Source organism: Myripristis murdjan, chromosome 6 (assembly GCF_902150065.1).
Source record: "Myripristis murdjan chromosome 6, fMyrMur1.1, whole genome shotgun sequence".
In the NCBI taxonomy this organism is placed as follows: domain Eukaryota; kingdom Metazoa; phylum Chordata; class Actinopteri; order Holocentriformes; family Holocentridae; genus Myripristis; species Myripristis murdjan.
The window spans coordinates 14873863-14896280 of record NC_043985.1 but is presented as its reverse complement, the minus strand read 5'-3'; the positions used below and the strand labels follow the sequence as shown (position 1 = coordinate 14896280).

General features: G+C 41.0%; 1 protein-coding gene across 1 annotated transcript in view; it reads right to left on the bottom strand.

Moving 5' to 3' along the window:
- kcnq1.2 (potassium voltage-gated channel, KQT-like subfamily, member 1.2) overlaps positions 1-22418 on the bottom strand; it is a 182877-nt gene that overhangs the window by 149002 nt on the left and 11457 nt on the right. The window contains exons 2-11 of the mRNA XM_030052722.1: positions 21327-21417; positions 15529-15655; positions 15118-15196; positions 14920-15016; positions 13206-13346; positions 9688-9798; positions 9252-9347; positions 7447-7584; positions 5214-5382; positions 1761-1787 (exon numbers count right to left, since the gene is read on the bottom strand). Coding sequence (XP_029908582.1) covers positions 1761-1787; positions 5214-5382; positions 7447-7584; positions 9252-9347; positions 9688-9798; positions 13206-13346; positions 14920-15016; positions 15118-15196; positions 15529-15655; positions 21327-21417 — 1076 coding nt within the window. The remainder of the gene's footprint in view (positions 1-1760; positions 1788-5213; positions 5383-7446; positions 7585-9251; positions 9348-9687; positions 9799-13205; positions 13347-14919; positions 15017-15117; positions 15197-15528; positions 15656-21326; positions 21418-22418) is intronic.

Genomic DNA, 22418 nt, shown 5'->3' with positions numbered 1-22418 from the left:
ATAGCAGGGAGGAAAATCAACAAGTTCTTAGCAATCAAATCGTGATTAGCATCCTGATAAATTATTTTATATCAATAACAGAAAATAGCTCCGAGTCACGTAATTTAACCAACTGATACAAACAAATTGCACAGGAATGAGCAGAAATTGTAGCAGTCCAGTTCAACACTGCAGCTGGCTGGCTGCTGGTGCAGCTAAAAACAACAGCAAAGAACAACATGTGTAGCGGGGTCTTGACCCGCAGTCAGACTGTCAGCAGAGTTTGACAAGTCTCCCCTCCAAACCACCCGGCCTCCATTGTGATAAAGAATGGAGAAGCAAATCTGCTTCCAAGAACAGAATGACCATTCCAACTCAAGCAAAAGCCATTCAACCTCTCTAGTATTCTATCATCGAGTTTGTTTAACGTAGTTCAATCCGGAAGCAGAGACTGAGAGATAGAGAGAGAGAGGCAGGGAGAGAGAGAGAGAGAGAGAGCGAGGCAGGGAGAGAGAGACCTGGCATGTTAAGGGTAAGGGAGCTCTGGTTAGCTTCTTCAACTTCAGCTCATTGAAGGAGACGCAAGTTGGCTTATCAGCTACACAAACAGCACAAGAGCTTATTAGTAATATGCGTTTATCTGGCCAATCAGTGCAAACACGTTCGCCTGGGGGCCTTGGAGTATGAAAACAAGCCAGGGGCAGGAAGGAGAGGGGAGAAAGGGAAAGAGAAAGAGTAAGAGATAAAAAGATAGAGGGATAGTGTGAGACTGAGATAAAGACTAAGTGAGGGGACAAAATGAGATAAAGAGGGATAGAGAAAGCAGAGAGAGACTGACAGAGGAGGAGAGAAAAATGAGAGAGAATGAGAAAGAGAATAAGGTTGTAAGATAATGAAAGACAGACAGAGGGAGAGAGAGAGAGAGAGAGAGAGAGAGAGAGAGAGAGAGAGAGAGAGAGAGAGAGAGAGAGAGTTACACAGAGAGCACTCCATTGAGAGATTCTCACAGACAGGGAGATGGGTGGGGCCAGACAGATAAGTGGAGCGATAAGCCGGACATTGACTAAATCAAACAATGACCAGTTTATTTCTGACCACTGGAGCTCCACAATGGCTGCTTATCAACTCCCACCCTGGCTCCCTCCCTGTTAGTGTCCCAGTCTAGGTCCCCACAGTCCCCCAGGCCTCTGTCCATTCCCAGCCAGGCAGGCCCTGCTCCTCACCCTTGGTGTTGGCAGGGCACCCAGTAAAGAAAACAGGCCAGGTCAACCCAGGCCCAGTGTCTGAGTTTCTCTGCTTGGCTCTGGTTTGGTCCGGTTGGGGACAAAGGACCAGCCAGCCAGCGAGTCTAATTAAAATACTGTCTGGGCCACATTAAAAAGGCAGGCTAGCTAATGATTAACACAGGGGAGTGTTTAATAGGAGAAAAAGAAGTACTTAACCAGTGGAAGGGGCTACTGGTAAAAGAGTGCAGTGATCTCAACTCTCTTATGTCACCTTTTGTATATGTGTCTGTCCTTTTGACTCAGGAAAACAAGCATAATAAAAGAGTCTGAGTTTTGCTTCCTTCTCTCTTGGATTGGGTTTAGTTAATGCCTGACCTAGTGGTTTAGCACAAGAGATTATGGAACGGGAACTTGAGAGTGTAAGAAGAGAGCTACAATGAGACCAGACTGTCCCGAGGGAGTAAGTTGACATCATCCTAGTTAATAGAATGGCATAACCCAGTCCCTGGAGTAACATTAAGGGCACTGGAGTTACAGGACATTAGATGGGCTCACCTGTTTGTCTGAACATTCTGGTAATACCTGGGGAGAAAGGTAGCATGAAAGGTCAAAGTGGGATTGCAACATGGATGGAGCACAGGAAATAACACATCCTATGAATAATCCTCTAATAACCAGTCTCTATCATTATCACATATCTACTCTGTAACACAACAGCAGTTTTGCAGCATTTCAACATTTCCTCTTTTAATGGACTGTGATCTAATTTAGGTTAGATGCATCTGCTGCTGTGTGCATCAGATCTAGGCCAGATTAGTCCAGAGTAATTTACCAATGGAGTCTTTTACACTACACAAAATGTCTACTTTAACAGCTGCCTGCATTAGCCTAATAGCTAACTTGCAAACCATTTCTCTGTCATGGAAGGGTGAATTGGATATGTGATACAGTCTACTGCGTGTCATTTTTACGCATACAACATTTACATTTACATTTTCAAGCAACCAAATGCTAACAGTGAGATCAAGATGAATAGCTGACTTCTGATTTTTCAGCAGCATAATAGGTTAAACATTTTAAATGCCTCTTAGGAAAATATTGTTGATAACCAATAATAATAGCCTGTTCCTCAGCTCAGACATTGTTACACAAAAGTGCAGTGGCCCTAGTATATACAGTTGACATTGCAGATGTCTGTTTTATTGCTAGTTCTGAAGCAAAGATCATAAAGTCCCATGCGGTCTCCACTTCAAACATTATCATTAGTGACAGCAGGCTGCTGACTGTGGCTGCTTTACATGGTTTGATGACATCCACAGCATGTCAAACCCTTTACTCTCCACACTCTCCACATTAACACCAGCCATATCTACCTCAACTTCAATAATTATATAAGCAAACACATACCAAATAAATAAATGAATAAATAATTTAATTAATTAAATGTAATTTGCCTGTTGTTTGTGTCAGTTTAATGAATAGCTCCTTTTAGCATCTCTTTTTAAAACAAAAAAGTGAAAAAAAAAAAAAAAAAAAACTAATGCAAGTGGAATGTCTGCAATCTTTTCCACATGCATCAAAGGCACTAAGACACATGTTCTCCGTCATTATCTAAGGTCTATCCATCCAATTAAACACCAAACAAAATAACTTTTCCCCTCATAACTGGTTACTTTGCTGGCAACACTTTGACTTCATGTCAAGTTTATGTCGCTCCTGCTCCTTTTTATGATTACATGCTTTGACAGGAAAAACTCATAAAGCACATTTATTATCCTTGGGTCTGGGAGGATTCATTTGGCAGGGGTGGGTTTTAACACAGGAGGTTAAAACACCCAGCCCACACCCCATACCTCCACTCAACCCCAGCACTCAATCTGTTAGGTGTAGCATCCCAGTGAACAACTTCCACTAAAAAAAATGCAGTTTCTGTGGTTATGTACTCTGGAACTACTTCAGGTCATATTTGGTAATTCTGTGAATATTGAGTATCTGAAATGAACACCAGCAATTTAGCCAAGCTGTTTTCAATTTCATGTCAAAAAAGAAAACAGAGTTTGGCTTTGGCATGTCTGCAGCAATACTGGTAAACTGTAGAAAGCTGTATCAAGGGAATTTCCCACTTGTGACCTTGACAAGCCCATATTTTTTTATTTTTCTATTTAATCCCAGTGTGAGTGTCTGTGGCCAACGGAGTGGACAAGATGAATAGTAAAAAGCTTGCAGCCATGACCTCTAATCACCAGTGAGACTGTAATGGCTTCCATCTGGCCTGCTGGAGACACCTGGCAGCCATCTTGGCTCTAAGGGGATCAAGAGAGGGCCTCTGTTTACTGTGTGAAAATGAGCAACCTACATGACATGTCCTCTCAGTCTCTATGATGTGTTATGACCTGCTCTCATTGTATGGGGTGAGAGAGCTAAATTGCAGCCTTTTGAGTTTGAGACTAGTCATATCACCATCCAAAGCATACTCCAAGTCAATGTTCACAGAAGAATACTAAAATTACAGTAACAACAGACTTCATTCAAAGTAGAACTCATATACCATCATCAATCACATACCAAAAATCTATTATGTCAAACCAATACATTTTTCTAAAATGAACTGACAACATATTTATAATTCACTTGAAGATTCTTTCCATTCATTGCTGTCAAATCTAGCTGCTTCAGTATGATAATCAGTAAAATGTGGGGTATCTGTTTACCAGCTTTTGGAGTTTTGACTTTATTGGGTCAAAGGAAAAACAAAAATTAATTATCAGACTGAAAGGGATTCTTTGTTAATTTTGTGTCTTAACAATGATAAACGCAGTACCGCTATAATTAATATCTCTAAAGCTCTGGAGCATCATATATGTGGATCTGCCGTGACCATTCAAATCCCCTAAATGCAAAAACACATTAAATTTTTACTGAAATAATGGATTTCCAAGGCCCTTAATGCAGCATGACATCATTTCATGGCCCTTTAAAAACATTATTTCATCAAACAAAACTGTATAAAAAGGGAGAGACGAAAGTAAGTTTCATTACCGCGGTATTTCACTACACAAATGTCTCTCATATGAAACAGGCTTCAGACCCAGCTGGCCATGTGCTGCATTAAAACGGCACAGATGGCTTCACACCAATATTGCCTGAGCTTCAACAACACCTTCACAGACAGTGGTATTCCAAAGGTATTAAATAAATTATAATCAAAATTAATTAAATTTGGTGTGATTGAGAGGTTCAAAGTGAAGCTATGTTGAAGATCTTCAGTGGTTTCTCAGCCAAGTGGCTTATAATGTAAAGTCTGCCTCCAACAATGCAGGTGTTACTTTCCAGCCACAGCACTCTAAAATACCAGTTCAGTCTTTTTCTGCAAAATATCACCAAAGTCACACTTGATTCTGCCTTTTCCAAGAAACTGAGATATTCCATTGGCGCTTTGCGTCTTCAAGACTCAATCACATCAAGGGCCTATTCATATTTTGCAGCCAATCTGCAATGTCTCAGCTTCAATTAGTCCAAAATGCAGCATCTCGCCTGCTGACAAAGTCAAAATGCTGGCCACACATCACTCCAGTTAAAGCCTCCCCACACTGGCCACTAGTCAAGTTTAGGATCAATTTAGAAATCTTGCTGATCATTTACAAAACTCTACATGGTCCAGCCCGAAGCTGTCTGTGTAATACTCAGTCTTCATATCGATCAAGCCTCCTCTGTTGTAAGCGGTTGAACAGCCTCCCCTTGAGTAATAGATCAGCTGGTTACACACAAATATTTGTAAGTGATATCTGAGCTTTGATAGTTTTGTTTTTTTAAGATTCTGTTTTACTTCCTACTTGTGTTGTATTCTCTTGCATTTATTTGCTTGCTTTAGATCTGAACACAACTTATTCTCTGATTGAAAAAAAAGAATGATGAGCATATACCTTTGATATCAAGTTATGCATACAGTCACTGTAATAACTGTCACATTAAAGTAATATAAAAGCAGTGCTCTCCTCAGTGCTTTACCTTCAACATCCCCTGGTGGTTCCTCAAGGAAGAAGGGGACGTCTTTTTTCTCCACAGAGTCGTCAATGTGATCATAGGTGATCTGAGGGATGGACAAGGCTCTCTCTGTGGATACGCCCATGGAGCCATTGCCACGAGACGGCTTCAGCCTCCTCTTGGTCCCTTTTTTCTGTCATCAAGAGGCAACAGGAAGCCTTTTCAGAAGCATGATGTGTTTCAGAATGGTCATGATGCCAAATTATTATAACCATTAATACATTATAACCATTAATACAGTTAGCTGAATTAATCATATCTGTGTAAATTCTTAGTTGACAACTGGTAACATAAAAAAAGTTTAAAATTATTTTATACTGTAATAGTACAACAGGATATGGGTTTGTTCAAAATGACACAGTATGTAGACAAATTCTGCATACAGTATGTACGCAGTACTATTGTCATATGAGGTGTGATAATTTTACACACAACAATTGGTCAGCTAATTCAGTCCATCCAATTCAGTGTTATGAAGCCACATTGTATAACGCTGAAACACACTAAAGATATGTAGCTTTGCAGTTCAGACTATAGTACGTCATATACACGATATATGTCCTGTAACTTCATCAAATTCCAGATTCTTCAGTGTCATCAGCTATGTGCTGGCCTGTTTGCAGCCCGGTGACCCAAGTGTAGTGTGTGTGCTGTTATTTGATTAAAGTAAGGTCAAAGCTAAGTGTGTGTGAGTCACTGAGTTCCTGAGCACCTAAATGGTGCCTCCAGTACACCAACGTCATGGACGTGGCCTTTATAGAAACTCAATTATTTGGGCTCAATGGATCAGGCTCCTTGGTATTGAAAAGTGGCCAACAGTTCAGTCCAAATACCCAAGAACTGAATGACTCATTAAGAGAAACGGGGAAAGGGGAGCAGAAAGAAAGTGAAATGAAAGACTGAGAGAGAGAGAAAGAACAGGATAGGGAGAGGAAGATAGAGAGAGAAACTGTAACAGAGAGTGAAAGAGAGAGCGGGAAAGAGAGAGAAAGGCTAAGATAACGAAAAGGAGCACAGGGAAAACTATATAAGAGAAAAACAGTAAGAAACAAAGAGAGAAGAGAGAGGTAGAGAGACAAAAAGAATCATAAAGACTATATAAGAAAGAGCAAAATAAAAAAAAAGGTTTGTGTGGGAGGGGTGGCAGAAGAGAATGCCAGAAAACCAGAATGCACGAGAGAGAAAAAGAAAGCAAGAAAGAGAGAGAAATAGACAGACAGACAGAGGGAGAGACAGACAGGCAGAGACAGATAGAGAGAGAGAGAGAGAGAGAGAGAGAGCGCATGTGGGAGAGAGAGAAGAAAGTCAGAGAAGAAAGTCACATGCTGAAAGAGAAAGGAGCGGAAGCAGCCTTCACTCTCCCCAATACGTGTGGGTTCAATGCTAAACAAAGATTTTTTTGTTGTTGTTCTACTAGACAAAGGTTTACTCCCATGAGAAAGGCGGCGGTGACATCATCTCAACTGACTGAGTCTTTGTCCAACCGAGACAAAGGCCCCGAGTCATCCTGGTGGTGTCAGGCCGGGGGAGGGGGGGGGGGGGGGGGGGGGGGGGGGGGGGGGGGGGGGGGGGGGGGGGGGGGGGGGGGGGGGGCACTGTGTCTGTGTGTGTTGTGTGTCCTTCCGCATATGTGTATGTATGTGAGTGTGTGTGTGTGTGTTTTAAGGGTGGGAACTAAACTCACTCTTTTATGGCCATGCACAACATAGCTAATATTGTTGTGAAACCGCACAAGAAGACAATACAGTGTGGGCCAGATGTATGTATGCAAATTTGCCCTCCAGTATCACAGTCTGACAGCTTTTTTTCCCCCTTACAATGTTCCTCTGACATCTGCTTTGGGAAATAAAAAGGGATGCAGAAGTCTCAATGTTCCAAAAGATTATCTAAAACTTCTACCGAGTAAGACAAATATTTTGCTCATATATAAAGATATTCAATCCAAATTATATCCATAATTAGGAAATGAACAAACAAGTCATCAAATTATGTATCTTTTACAAATTAGAATTTCTATAATGGATAATTTCAACTTCAACTTTTTTTTTGTCAAAATATATATACAGTGGTTTAAAAATTAAATCTATTTTGAGCTCATTTGAGGCCAGCAAATCATTCCCAACTAACTATTAAAAATATATTTGCTTTTATTGATGTTATAACACGTCTGTGAATTGGGGTTAAAGTGGATAATTACCGATATGTTCAGCTTCCTGATGTTAGGGCTGGAATTGTCACATTCCACTGTGGGGGCGGCGTCTGAAGTAAGTACATACATTTTCCATGTAGCGGGACAGCCTCCTGGTTTCTCCGCTGCATAGCACCTCCAAAGCGTCTGAGGAGCAAAGGCAATAATTTTGCGTATGAGTCCTGGTCAATGCATCAACTCAAATGACATTTAATCACTTACTAAACACCCAATAAAGCATTTCATGCCACAGAACTCTGCCAAGTGATATTGCAAAACCATCTAGAAGTTCAGGGGCATGTACAATATACACTACTTACACCACTGACTGATGCATATGGCTTGTATGTTCCCTGGTGATATATCTGTGCAGCATCGCCAAGACAAATCCCTATGCATTTACTTTTATTTGCTACATAAAATTATTAATATTTGATTCTATGATTCTATATTTTGATTCTATGCTGTTCTATCCCATTCATGGTATTACCAAAGAGTAAAAAATATTCCAGTAGGCATGGGGAGTTATTTGTCTGCTGCAGCTTTAGTTGCCTTTGTGCCTCAATAAGGTGTCTAAAATGTCTGTGACTGTGTCTCTGTGTATTCTGAATAAAAGCAATCCTTATGATGGCTTGTTTTGGCACAAGATGGCGGCCTGTTTGCTTCCTGTCTCCGTATGGGAAAATTACAACAGCTCACCTTTTCCATTGCTCAGCTGGAATTTGCAGACAAAAAAATACTTTATTTGGTTTCCTCTGTTTTCTGATGCTTACTTTGATGAGATGTGAGAGAGCAAGTGTGCTCCATTTAAAAAGAAGACAAGTATCAGATTGGGAAGATCCAGGTTATGCTCAGACCTATGCTGTTTGGTGTGGTGCAGTATAATTTTGGTCCGTTTACCCCTTGGTGCAGTTCGTTTGGGCAGGTGTGAAGAGATACCAGTCAATGCCTTAGGGCTCTAGTTTCCCGGCGCAGCACGGGGTGGCGCAGTGAGGCGAACCCCACACAGAGCTAGTTTCGACCGGCGAAACGGGAGAGGCGGACAGTGTCCAAGTTTCGCAGACGGACTTGCGCGGAGATGGGAGTGGTGGCGCAGCGGGGGGAGGTGCCGAAAGATTCAACTTGGCGCAGTGATAGTTTCGTGCCAAAAGGCTTCGCGGAGGTGCGCCAAAAGCTCGCCTCCTGAAACCACGTCTACTTTCCACGCAAGGCGGAGCGGAGCTGGCGCAGTGGAAGTTTGGCTGGCTGGCGCACATCACCAAAACCTCACAATCAGCACAAACGGTGCCAATCTCCTTTGATCTGACATCAGCTGTGACGGGACAGTTGATATGGAGATATATGTATGTGCTGATTGTGATCGTAGCATTGAATAGTGTTTTTTTCGGTATTTATTGCATCGTTCATGTGCCTGACATTCCAGAAGCCTGCCTGTGAGGTTTTGGTGACGTGTCCGCACTGCTCGCCGGTCTCCGCTCCGCGCCGGTCTCCTGGGCTCCGCTCCGCCCGCGGCAATAGACCTCCATATCAGCTGTGTAAACTTTCATTACGCCTTCACGCAGCGCATTTTAAAGGCGAGGACAGGGGCTCATTTGATTGGTTAAATGTGAATCGGCTGTGTCAAACCCACTCCACGCCTTCTCTCCTCCCTTGCGCCGGTAGGAGGGACGGCGGAGTACTTGCACCACCGAGAACGGCGTGCCAAACTTGGAAAATCCGCCTGGCCACACCCAGTTGGCGAAGCGCATCTGCGCTACGCCCCCGCCTCGCCAGGTCTGCGAAACTAGAGCCCTTAGCCTTTCCTGTGGTAATACCTGTATGAGGGAGGCTGCAGCAGGGATCTGTCTGTTGAAGTGCTTCTGTCTCTGCTTCTGCTGCACCTTCAGGGCAAACCCTGAGCCCAGGATACCCTAAACAGAGATTTTTTTTTTTTTTGTACTGTATCTATTCATGCTGCAGGAAAAATAACACATTTTTACATCAAAGAGATAAAACAACACACTGATAATGGAAGAGAAAAAAACAGCAGAGAAAAACAGGAACAGATTAAATAAACCAAAAATGTCAAAATTTAAATGTTACCTATTGTAACCCATCATAAAGAAGTGCATCTTAATGACTACAGCATAAATGTCAATGAAACACAAAAGAAGAAAGCAGAAGAAGAAAAGACATTGAAACAATGTGGACACCAAATAATGCTGACAGATCTTGTGAGTTTCTTGAGAGCCAGAGTCAAAGTACACTTACAGCTGGCAAAGCGAAGAAGGAAATGGCAAAGACACTGAAGCAGGAGGCAATGGCTTTGCCTATCCACGTTTGAGGAATCTTGTCTCCATAACCAATGGTGGTGACAGTCACCTAGAGACAAAGAGCAAATTAAAGTCTGCATTTAGACTGGTGAAAGTAGTTCATTAGATCTTTTCACAACACATGACCTTTCAATAATAAAAGCAAGGTTGGGAAAACTAGACATGTGCCATCCAAGAACAACAGCAGGGTGTATCCCCGAAACACCCTGAGCTTGGCTTAATGGTAGCACTACAGGAAAGGCTGGGATTTCCAAAATCAATACCGAACTTTGACAAAAGTCAAATAAATGGTATTCGAATTATCAAGTTCAGCCAAAGCCTGCAGTGAAGGACACCTGTTTGACCAGGGAAAATCCACAAAAACCCTGACATCGTCATTTTGGAGATTTAATTAGAGATCATATGAGTTTTGAAAAAATTAAACAATAAAGCAAAACTCCAACTAAGAGGATAAAGAATAGAAAAAAAGGAAACCAAAGTGTCCTACTGAAGATATATTTCTAAGGTTACACTACATAACTGCATAGACTGTGATATTATTGATGAAGAAACCTATCTAAATAGAATGAGATATGTAAACTGTTGTCTTTCTTTCCATTTAGATTGATAAGCCCGTAATGAAGTACCCTAAAGTACATATACAAAATTGTTCGATTTTTTTAGACACATGCAACTACACTACTGTAAGTTTCTACTATTCCAAACGAACATTTATAATGGTTTTCGAGAGGCTTTTAAGAGTGCTCTGTGTTTCTTGTCACTAAAGCTGGTGGTGAAGTTGTGCTATGTATGACTAAAAATGACGGCAATAAACATTTTAATAAAGCATGGACTGATCCTTTAGGTCTATTCAGTAACATGACAGCAAAATACTTTTTCTTCTGTTTTTTTTTGTTTGTTTGTTTGTTTTGTTTTGTTTTGTTTTGTTTTTTTAAACAATAAACCACTACAGTGATAAAACTCTATTCAATGCAGAGTTCCCAAAGCTTCTTCGCTGCAGTCTATAACTGGAGTTAGACAATGGAGTAAAAGTTCATCAGCCATGTTGGCCTGGGTCCATAACTGTCAGCAATGGCAGGGGCAGTCGAGGCTCTGCCCCTCAATGGGAATAAGATTCCTGACCACTAATCCTCACTGAGTGTAAGAATTTGCTGGGGCGAAGGGGGAAAACAAATACCCCTTGCATTTGCATGTACACCCACTCTGAAAGCCGAGCCAATTCTGACACATTGAGAGCACACTTGGCTTACAGTGGGTGTCTACAGGGTATCGCTGCTTGAGCCGTCGCTGTGCACTAGCACAAAGCAGCTGATGTAAGGTGAGATACTTAAAAGGGCTTTGGGAATAAAAAAGAAGGAGCTGGGGCAGGGTATGAGGGTGTATGCTGGGGGGAGGAGGGTGTTAATCCCTCATCCACAAATCCGATGACTAAACAATGTCCTCCTGACATCAGAGTGGAATGGTCTGCTCAGAAACATCCCTCTCATTCAAACCAGAGGGTTATACTCTAAGTGTGCGTGGTAAAAAAGCACTTCATGTCTATACAAAGGTCACAGGCCCCGGTCTCAAGGACTTTATGGGTTAGGGTTTGTATGATTGTGTATGCATGCATGCATATGTGTGTGTGTGTGTCTGTGTGTGTGTGTGTGTGTGTGTGTGTGTGTGTGTGTGTGTAGCTTGTTGACAGTGCTTTTTCATTTTATCCAATGGGTTCTGAAAGGCTTCCATAGCCCAGGGGGTTGGGGAAATTTCAACCCAGAGAGGAGCATGTAATCTGTGAACTGAAGTAACATGAAGATGAAAGTCACCAAAATTGGTGTTCAGATGTTTGCGCATGGGAACAGTGTTTAATTTTTCAGTAGAATACTTCACACACACACTAGAGCCACCTAAAATTGTACACATGCACAAAATAATGAATCCATTTTCTTCTGTCTAGAAAAAATGCTTTCTTTTCACTGTGTCTTGGTTGAATTTAAAAAGACTGTTGCGCCTAAACAGCTATTACTTAACTAACAGAGAGTTAGTGGAGAGAGAAATGAAGAAGTAGAGAGAGAGAGAGAGAGAGAGAGAGCAAAAGGGGATATGAATCATGGCATTGGCTTGTCCTCCAGCTGTGCCCTGCACCTGCACATCCCACTGTGCAAAACATGCCAAGGGAAGGAATGCACACTGGGAGAGCTTAGCATTCCCCAATCAGGACAATCTCATTTAACCAAACACATGCATGCATGCACGCGTGCGCGCACACACACACACACACACACACACACACATATACACACACACCACTGACCAAACCTACTGGCACGGTGTATCATGACTCATGTTTACAGTCCAACCCCCAAAAATAAAGCACAAATCCCCAACCATGACTCTTTTCTCTTCACAACAGCTTTTCTTCACCTTATCACAGAGTGGTGAGAAATGAGGCAACCCCTCTAACCCTTGTTACAAAAAGGTAGTAATCCCACAATTAAAGTTTTAATTAAGGGAACTGACACTTTATATTGGCGTTCTAAAAGTTCTTTGAGCCAAAGAGTCCAGAGGTGAATGGTTTATTACCGTCCCTTTGTGGCATGCTGATCCCCTGCACAAGGCTGCCATAGGTTTCTCATTACCCCGCGCCTTCAATTCAACTGTTTAATTAACTGCTCTGGAAACCTGAGCCTCCACCACAGAGAGAAATAGTAAAAACCAGGCGAAAAACCATTAACCCACCTGCCTCTGTGTCAAGTGTTGCACCAAAACATGCATGCTGCATGAAGAACCAACTGGTAGAATAAGGGGTCGAATAATTGGTCTGACTGGGGTGACCAGCATTCTTCCTCAGTAAGACTCAAGAGATGCATTCACACTTGAGAATGCATTGTGCAGATAGGTTGTGACATATCTGTACAATGCACTGTGAAGAAAGGAATCTTGATAGATTTTTGATGAATATGTGACAACTCAAGCGTGCAGGCTATGTTTAAGCTATGTTTAAAAAAATACAAAAGATTAGATTATTACCACATAATGCACAAAACAAGAACCAGTGAAGCCTGGAGCAAAGTACCAGGCTTGAAACACACTGAAAACTAAGTCAAGCCTATTTTTGAGTCCATTATTTTCTTTCAAGTGCTTGTAATTTATGGGACAGCAAATAATTTTTTTGCTTTGCACATTAGAGAGCTTCACCAGCTTCACACATTTTCTATTTCTAGTTCTCTGATCCAGTGGGAACCAACTTTTCCTATTGTATGAGACAGAAATGTAAGGAGCTTTAGAAGCAGCCCAGGGACATATGCATTTCAAAAATGTATCTGAGAAAACACAAGCATACATAAAAGCATTGGAACAGATAGGAACAGATGGGTTTGCTTTGGTTACTGTACACTGTATTTCTTCGTCAGTAAGATGCGAGAGATGCATTCACACTGCATTTGTGCTGTTTTCTAGTGAAGCTTGTCTTACCACACCCCACCAAAGGGCATCAGCATAGCTGGAGAAACCCGTCTTGCCCTCCTCATCCACGGCATCCTTCTCTGCCAGGTAGACAAAGTAGGAGGAAAAGATCAGGCCCAGGAAGCCGATGTACAAAGTCGTGATCAGCTCCTGCAAAACACAAGTAGTACAGCACTGAAGGGGGTGATATGTGTGCTTGTTCATACATATCCATGGTCATTTATTCATCTACCAAGGTAAAAAAAAAAAAAAAAAAAAAAAAAAACTGTACATGAAGCACTGCTAGTCTATGCAAAATATTTAAACTGAAAATGAGGCAGAAACTAGTGTTAAAAAGTTTACCATTAATGTCTTGTGTCTCAAATAGCCTATTTATTTCAGTGTCTTTAAATTTTTAAGTACACATTCTGGTGTATTTAGTCCATTCTGACCCATCAATTTATTGACAATGCTCAAGACAATATGCTTCCACAAGACGGAGCATACCATTTTAAAAAAAGTTGTCATTTACATTTGGCTCGTCTTGATGTCATCTTACATTTAATTCTCTTGACCCCCTTCACGCACAATCCTCAATAATTGGTGCTGTTCCTCTTATGCATCAAAGACACATGTATTTCAAGTGAAACTACAACCAATGAACACTGTGGGCTTCAGGGATTAAGAAAAGATTTACATCCTTTGACTTTTTTGTGTATCAGCAAGAGAAAATGCTAACACAAGTGTAACAGCACACAACCAAAAAAAAAAAAAGAAGAGGTATTCTCGACTGTTTCCCCGTTCTTCTCCTTATAAAGCTAGAACTGGTGTTGTGTGTTTGTGCACGTGTCTGCCTGTGTGCACTGGACTCTGTGGTAATAAGCAGTAAATGTAGCGTGGACAACAGCAGCTAGTCTGCCCATAAGCAGCCAAAAGGGCCCAGTCACAGGCACTCGTCCTCTATAAGTAAACAGCAGCTATGAGCAGGAAAAGTGACCTAAGGGAAACCCGATTAGGAGAAGAAATACACCATCTCACATTGGTTGTTTTCTTTTTTAAATGTGAGTAGAGGGTGGTGTGCACCTGATACAAAAAATGTCAAAGTCATTGTTTTTAGGTTTGGTAACCACCTGTCTAAATCAAACATCCAAAGGTGTCAAAGAACAATGATGTGACCAGCCTGGATGTGATCTGGTCATTTACATCCTCTTGTTGGGGTTATCTTGATGCATTTTGGTTCTTTTGTTTTGTGTTAGTTAGCCCCATTTTTTCAGTCTCACCTGCAACATCTGCATGTTTTTTATCCTTCTTTTGGGTTTGGATTTTTTATAAATGAAAAAATGAGAAAAACACATCAACAAGCAGAGACAGACAGATAGGCAGACAGACAGACAGACAAACAGGCAGGCAGATAGACAGACAGACAGACAGACAGACAGACAGACAGATAGATTAATAGATAGATAGATAGATAGAGACAGACAGACAGACAGACAGAGAGAGAGAGAGAGATAGACAGACAGATAGATAGACAGACAGACAGACAGACAGACAGACAGATAGATAGATAGATAGATAGATAGATATAGACAGACAGACAGATAGATAGATAGATATAGACAGACAGACAGACAGACAGACAGAGAGACAGGCAGACAGGCAGACAGACAGATAGATAGATAGATAGATAGATAGATAGATAGATAGATAGATAGACAGATCAGTACTGATCTTATGATTCTACCTGGCGGTGGATGAAGACTACAGATCCCAGGAGCCTCCATGTTCCTCCCTGCCGATCCACATGCAGCATGCGCAGGATCTGGAGGAAGCGAATGCCCCTGCAATGCACAACACAGCCTCACAATCTTTTGTTCTCTCTCCAGCCATGAGTAATGAAAGAAAATTGAAGAAAACATAAAACATAAAACAGCTACCCTACCTGATAGCAGATGTGGCAAACACTTGGCCATTGGAGCCTACACTCAGCACAATAACTGAGGCAATGACTACTATTAAATCTGTGAAAAGGTGTAGAAACAAACAAACAAACAAACAAACAAACAAACAAAACCAAAAATCAAAATCAAATTAAAAATCAAATCAAAAATCCCTTTGAGCCTATCAAATCAGGGTTGGTATTATTTCACTTTTAAGTTACTCAGTTCATACAGAAAATAAATGATATAGTAATATGAAATATTGCTACATCAATGTTTCTATATATATTTTTTATTATTCTGAAGGAAACGTAGTTCCTTGACCTGCATGTATAATCAGAGTTGTTGATCTAGAAAAATAATTCATGACATCAATTGTATTGCATGTGAACAAAGGAAAATGCCAGGTGCACCTATGATAGATATGGGCTTCCTGATAAAGCGGAGGCGTCCTTTGATGCCCACATATTTGCTGCGGCAGCCAGCCGACCAGAGCCGGACTACGTACTCCGTGCCAAAGAACAGCACCAGCACAATCTCCTGTGGAGCACAACACAAACACATCACAAGAGTAAGATTAATCCAGTGCTACAGAACGACAATGTTCAAATACATATGACAGGATGTGGAAATAGATAAGATATCATTTCAAAAAGCATTGATAACGGCACACACTGCATTAAGCCTAATCTGAAAGCATTAAGGCCATTATAATCAATCACCAAGATTAAAGATATGATATAAGTGGGTCTTGACAGGTGTGCTTACAGAGAAAGAGAAAGACAGAGGTGGTCTGGCAGTAGCAAGCCCACCCATTGGAGGAAAGATGGAGATGCTGATAACACAGCTGATGACAGGTCATATTCAGACAAGCTCAATGGCTCAGTGATTGAAGTCATGGGATGAAATGCCATGACACTGCTGCCTACAGGATATGCAGGCTAAATAAGATCCTGTTACAAATGTAGACCTTTGTGCATCACTTGAAGAATACAATCAACAATACTAATTTAGATAAATAAAAGTCCAGGAAACACTGCATTTTGATTATAATGTATATCATGCCACTGCATATCTATTCATGAACTGCTTGTTTCCAAACATCTGCTATTGTGAATTTGCTTTTCTATATGTTCATGTGAGCGTACATGTGTGTTTCCGTGCATGTGCGCCTGAATGAGCGACTTGATAAGATTTGTCTGAGGGACATACTTTTTCCAGGCCACTGTGTATCCATAATATTTAGCCACCTAACTGTCAGTAAAGGCCTGAGGCCATGTGGGTGGCCGTCCTGTTGATTACTTGAACTGGCTGCTCCCTGACCGCCCCTTGTATGAAACTTAATACCATGAGCCCTGCTGCAATAACACAGCACCACAGAGCCCCAAAACAATGACCTGTCAGTCACACAGATGCTATTCTGGCTGGCAAAAGTGGCGCTGCCCTATCATCACAAAGCCAAAATGCACTGATGTGTAAATTTTGCGACACAATTGACAAAGTCAGGCTGAATAGTGATGGAGAGGCAGATAGAGAGACAGGCAGACAGACATACGGATCCTTCTGGCTATATCCAGCTCTACAATTTTAAGTTTATTCAAATTCATTCATTAGGCATGGTTATGGTTTTAAATTTTGTGCTTCTGTTGCCTAGCCTGGCTTTCCTCTAACCCCATAAATAACTCATTTTTGTCACAGGGATAATGACAAAGAGAAAGGAAGTTAAACAGGCAGAATGAGAGACAGAGACAGGCAGAGACGGTTCAGTAAATTCCAATAGCGTCCAGTTCAGTTGAACTTGACCGACCAGCCATGGCCTTATTATTGTTTGCCTAGGAGTGTAACAGACTCTGTTTCACTGCTCTGTTGCTGTGTCCATATAACATTGTATTATCCATGAATAGTTCTGGCTAGAAGGTGTGAATGTCCTGAGAGACAGGGATTTTTTCCCACACCTGTCTACAATACAACCCTTTCTTCACAGGGAGGTGTAGTGTTTGTTTACAATGGTTTTCCAAAGAAACAAAAACATCCGAATCCAAAGTTGAATCTAATGTTAGAAAAAAAAGTGAACTTTTGATTGTCCAATCGAATATGCAATTTCATGCTGTTCCCATTGAACTGGATACTACCGCCGGTCATTGGCCTGTATTTCCAGGTTAAAAAAATAACAAATTGTGCATAAAATGACATTGCCAGACAGCTAGATGGACACATAAGCATCAGCAAAAATGCCCACCGCATCTCAGTCCACCATGATTCATAATTATGATATCTGGGTGACATTTGAAAGTCAAAGGTAGGTCTGAATTTGGGGAATTTGAGGGGATTAACTATAATTCCATAAAATGGGTCACCCAGATGTTGGGGTGTTTTTTTTTGTATCAGATACTGGCAACTAGATGTTTACTGAAAACAGCCGCCTGTTTGTGTTCCGATAATCTCATCAAGCCAAACGAGGATGAAGCTGATTCACAGAGCTGCTTGGGAATTACAGTATCAGATGAAAATGTGATTAGATTGCTTCATCTGCGTGTCCCACAACCAAGGAATGTTAGGCACATATAAATGCACGCATCCGCGCGCACACACACACACACACACACACACACACACAGACACTTTCACATACTAACCATTCATTACATTTGGATTTACCTGGGCTTCGCCATGCTTATATAACTCATAGATGGTACAAAACCCAAGCTAATAATAACCTTGATATTATTGATAGCTTTTAGACAATGCCTTACAAACCTTTTAAACCGTACAAGCCTCCTCAGATATTTGATATTTGGTAACATCTCTCTTTTTTCTTTTTTGTGGTTTTTTTTTTTTTTTTTTTTTTTTTTAAATTTAAGAAATAATCACCATGAGATTAACTGTGGAATCAATCAATCGCAAGTTAAGCGTATTCCACTCCTGACCTGACAGTATAAAGACAGATGTTTTTGAAAATGCAGCATTTGCCAAGCTGGCAAGCGACTTTTATTAAGTTCTCTCCAGCGATTTTTACAGTAGACATTTTTATGATTTTGCATTGACAGTTAAAAAAAACCCACTTATATTGGTAAGCTTAGCCCAACACCGCATTCATCAAGTGTTCACTTCTAGTAACTGAGACTAAAGGTTCTTTTTATTCCAGTACTCATACACACAAAACAAGTGACAGACTGAGTGACCTCAGCTGCTAATGAGCTCTTGATTGGTGATGGTTGTCATGTGACCTGCTGATCTTTTATAAGTAAGTAAGTAAGTAAGTAAGTACACTTTATTAATCCCACAAGTGCTACATGACATCTCTACATCAGCACAAAGTAACTGTGATTCCAAATAGGTTGACAAATAAGTCAAGAGTATCAGTATCTATTTCACACAACTGTTGCCATTATTGGAAATATCTCTCAAAATTGAACTTATACTTCCCATAAACCCTTGCTTCCTGTCACAAACAGGATGTTGCCACATGCCCCGCCTTCTCTCCCGGTGGTTGTGAATCAGTCTGCACACATCTGTTTTCTCTTTCACTTTACCGAAGAGGATAAAAATGTTGCAAGTGATTTTTCCATCAGCCTTTCAAGCATTCCACCAGTTGCTATTGCGAGAAACCCTGACAGCTTTAAGCATCTTTGCATTGGAGGAGACAGCGCCCTCTTCCTGTTTTCTGACATAAAGCAACACAGCCAAGTTGGATTTCACAGGAGATCCAACCTACTGGTGCACAATGTGATAAAGCAATGCAGAGAAACTATAGTTCTCTAGGCAACAGTATTGTTTGTTGGCAGTCATTATGTGTGCTTCAAAACAAATTCTGATATTGGAATTTGTTACAAAATATATGAAATGTTAAATAATGTTAAATAATAAAGAGTATGATTCTTGTGTGAGCAAGACCAGGGAAGGAGAGGGGATGAGGGAGTGTGTGTGTGTGTGTGTGTGTGTGTGTGTGTGTGTGTGTGTGTGTATTTGTGTGTCCTGCTGAGCCTGGCTAGCTTTACTTTGGCAGCTGCCTAGAAAGCCAAATATCCTCAAGGACTAATGTCCCCTCTGCCATCCAAAACAAGCAGCCGGTGATTCATGGATGTCAGCTAACCCTGAACTTTCTAAGTATAGCTACTACCACTGATACATGCCACTGTGACACCACATACAGAAACCACTCCCACAGACACACACACACACACACACAACACACACCATAAACAGCACTGTAATGTAGTGTAAGGGATTATTTATTCTCATTCACCAAAAACATTGAACAATTCAATTTATGAAGGGGCATTTTCACCTCTCTCTACAACTTTATGAGCCAGAGCACTGCTGGTTTTGTGCAGTGACACCAGAGAGAAAGGTGAAACGAGAGAGAAAGAGAGAGGAGAGAGAGAGTTTGGCTCCTGCTGGGTGTAAATAAATGAATAACTCTGATAGTAGATCCTCTGAGGGCACTGGCCAAAAGTTTAGAGAACATGGTGTCCACTTCTGTCCTCTGATTGCCCCCAGTACTCAGGAGGTGGTGTGTGTGTGTGTGTGTGTGTGTGTGTGTGTGTGCGTGCGTGCGTGCGTGCGTGCGTGCGTGCGTGTGTGTGTGTGTGTGTGCGTGAAGATGAGTATGCAGTAGCGGTGTATATATTTATATTCGCTGTGTGCTGGCAGGAGACGAATGATGCAAGCTCTTTGTAGAGTTGCCAAACAGCAGCCATAATTTTCTCTACCTGTAGTAAGTCCAAGATTTATTGCATCACTTAGCAGCCTTAATGGTCTAATAAGCCACACAAAGCCAATTTACCAGCAAGCATCAGCATGTACACGTCTGTAAGGAGCCAAACAATTCTGCTAACCCTCTGTTTCACCCAGGTCAGGGCAACATGTTATAACATTGGCTCCAGTTCTAACTTAAAGCATTTTATTTGTGCTCCTGCACAGTGCAATGGGGAAAGCATGGTATTAATATTGTTAATGTGAAGTACATTTGTTACAATGGGGCCACCCATACCAAAAACAATCTATGCAAACATGGTGCTGTAATGGATGAAAGCAAAACCAATTCGCAGGTGCTAATGTCATATTATTTGCACTCTTTTTTGCGCTGTGTAATGTATTATAAATCCATTGGACTGAAGTATAAGATGGCGGTTAGACTCCCTCCCAGTCAAGATCTTATATCTCCATCATGTGGGTACCAGAAGGTACTGCAGTGAAGCTGAATCCATAACCATAACAATCCAGCGACATTAAATAGATAGATAGATAGATAGATAGATAGATAGATAGATAGATAGATAGATAGATAGATATAGATAGATAGATAGATTTCAGTTTCCTTAGCCGGTAAAAGAAAGTCACTGTATGTGCATCACAAAGAGGACACTGACAGTAATTCTTAACTATTTAATAAATACTACAACTGAATCATTTCTCTCGTTTCTGTGGTGATAACACAAACAAAACATCGGCTGCTTGCTGCTATTCATGGGTTCATGGGTGTAAATTTAGGCATGGACAGTAGGTATTTTTTTAAGGAATGCTAAAATGTTCCTATCAACATTATCTGCTCTGTTCAATGATAGTGAGTCATGAGTTTCAATTAAAAGAGATGAGGGGGAGTCCAAGAGAACAGGTGCATTTGCAAGTGCAAGTGAGCAGGAATGCATTGTCAATCTACAGAAAATGTACCTAATCTACATTTAAATGTATGATATTACTCTACAGTGATATTCAATGAGTAATCTGTATTCATAAACATCTTTAATGAGGCATTGATTCTTAATAGCCATTTGAGGAAGAAGCTTTACTTTCATGGTCCAGTACTTCTTCACTGATGTAGCCTTTTTCTGTGTAAAACATTCTGGGGGCGCTGTGTAAGATGCTTGAGTGCACTTCACAGTGGAGGAAAGTCATTATTTGAAAATATGGCACTTAACAGACTTGCAGTTCTTAAGGCCAAGGAACAAACAAACATGCCTATTGTTTTGTGACTGTGCTGTATTTGTGCATTGGTGCATTAAAACCTGCATGTAGAACAGAACATAGCCATGGCCATAAGATACATACACTGTCAAGTAGCTCTCCACATGATCTCTCTTTACTGTTGCTAAATTGCTCACAATGTAGGCTTCTATACTGAACATTTAAAGTGTTTTTTTTTCTTCAATCAGTTGATATGCAGATTCTGTGGATGTTTGGGATGTTTCAATAAAGCAAAATTACTCACCATCCAGAAGAGCGTTCCAGTGGCAAAGTCCGCATATTGCTCTATAGTGGACAGGACACTGAAGATTAGACATACCAGGACCATGAGGAAGCTGTAGGGAGGGACATAAGATTCACAGGGGCAGTCAGTCACGACTACATATCACTTACTGTACATTCATGTATTTGATTTTAACTTTTCATGAGGCTCAGGATCAGGGCTTTGATTTGTCTTTGTCTGATCCAGTGGAATTGGAAACAACATACTATAGCAAGAGAATCTGTTCTGTGTTTTCACCATCATAAATATAATCCTTGCAACCGATCATTTAAGTGCTTTAATATGACATACTATCAGTGTGTGTGTGTGTGTGTGTGTGTGTGTGTGTGTGTGTGTGTGTGTGCTTTGATAGCTCACTTTAAAAACATAACGTCACTGAGAAACACAGCTGGGTGCATTATGCTGATGTGTTTTACAAGCTGGCAGACATGCCATATGCTAAAAGGATTATGTAAGTGTTTGCTGTTTATTATTGTTTGTGTAATATATAAAATAAAGTATGAACTTATATATGCCATCAAATAGGAAATGCTTGCAACTTTTGGAATCAGTGAGTGCTCCATGACATATTATAAAGCTAATTTAAAATAGTCCTAATCAATAGTCGTTAATGAAACGCCCATGTGAACACCGTCTGCCTGTTTGATCCATGTGGATTAATGGAAGGAATATAAGATGTATTGCACTTCAAGGATCATGCTCTCTGTCGGTGCTTTGGTAGATGCGTGAGGTACAGTAGATAAGGGAGGGTGAGGTGGGGGAAGTAGGATGGCTAGGAGTTGGTCGGGATAATGGGTGAGACTCCTGAAGGAGGATTTCCTCACACACAAAGTATGACACATGGGCCAGATGGGACAGTGATTTTCCTCTGCAAGGATTACAGCACACTACCACATTCCCACCCATGACACACACACATGCACATGTACTTGAACATACTGTACACAGACCCACACACTCTCTCTCTCTCTCTCTCTCACTTTCCATTTCCCCCTCTTTCACTCTCTAAGCAGCACATAAGATGCAAAAACATTAGATTGTAATGTTACTGTC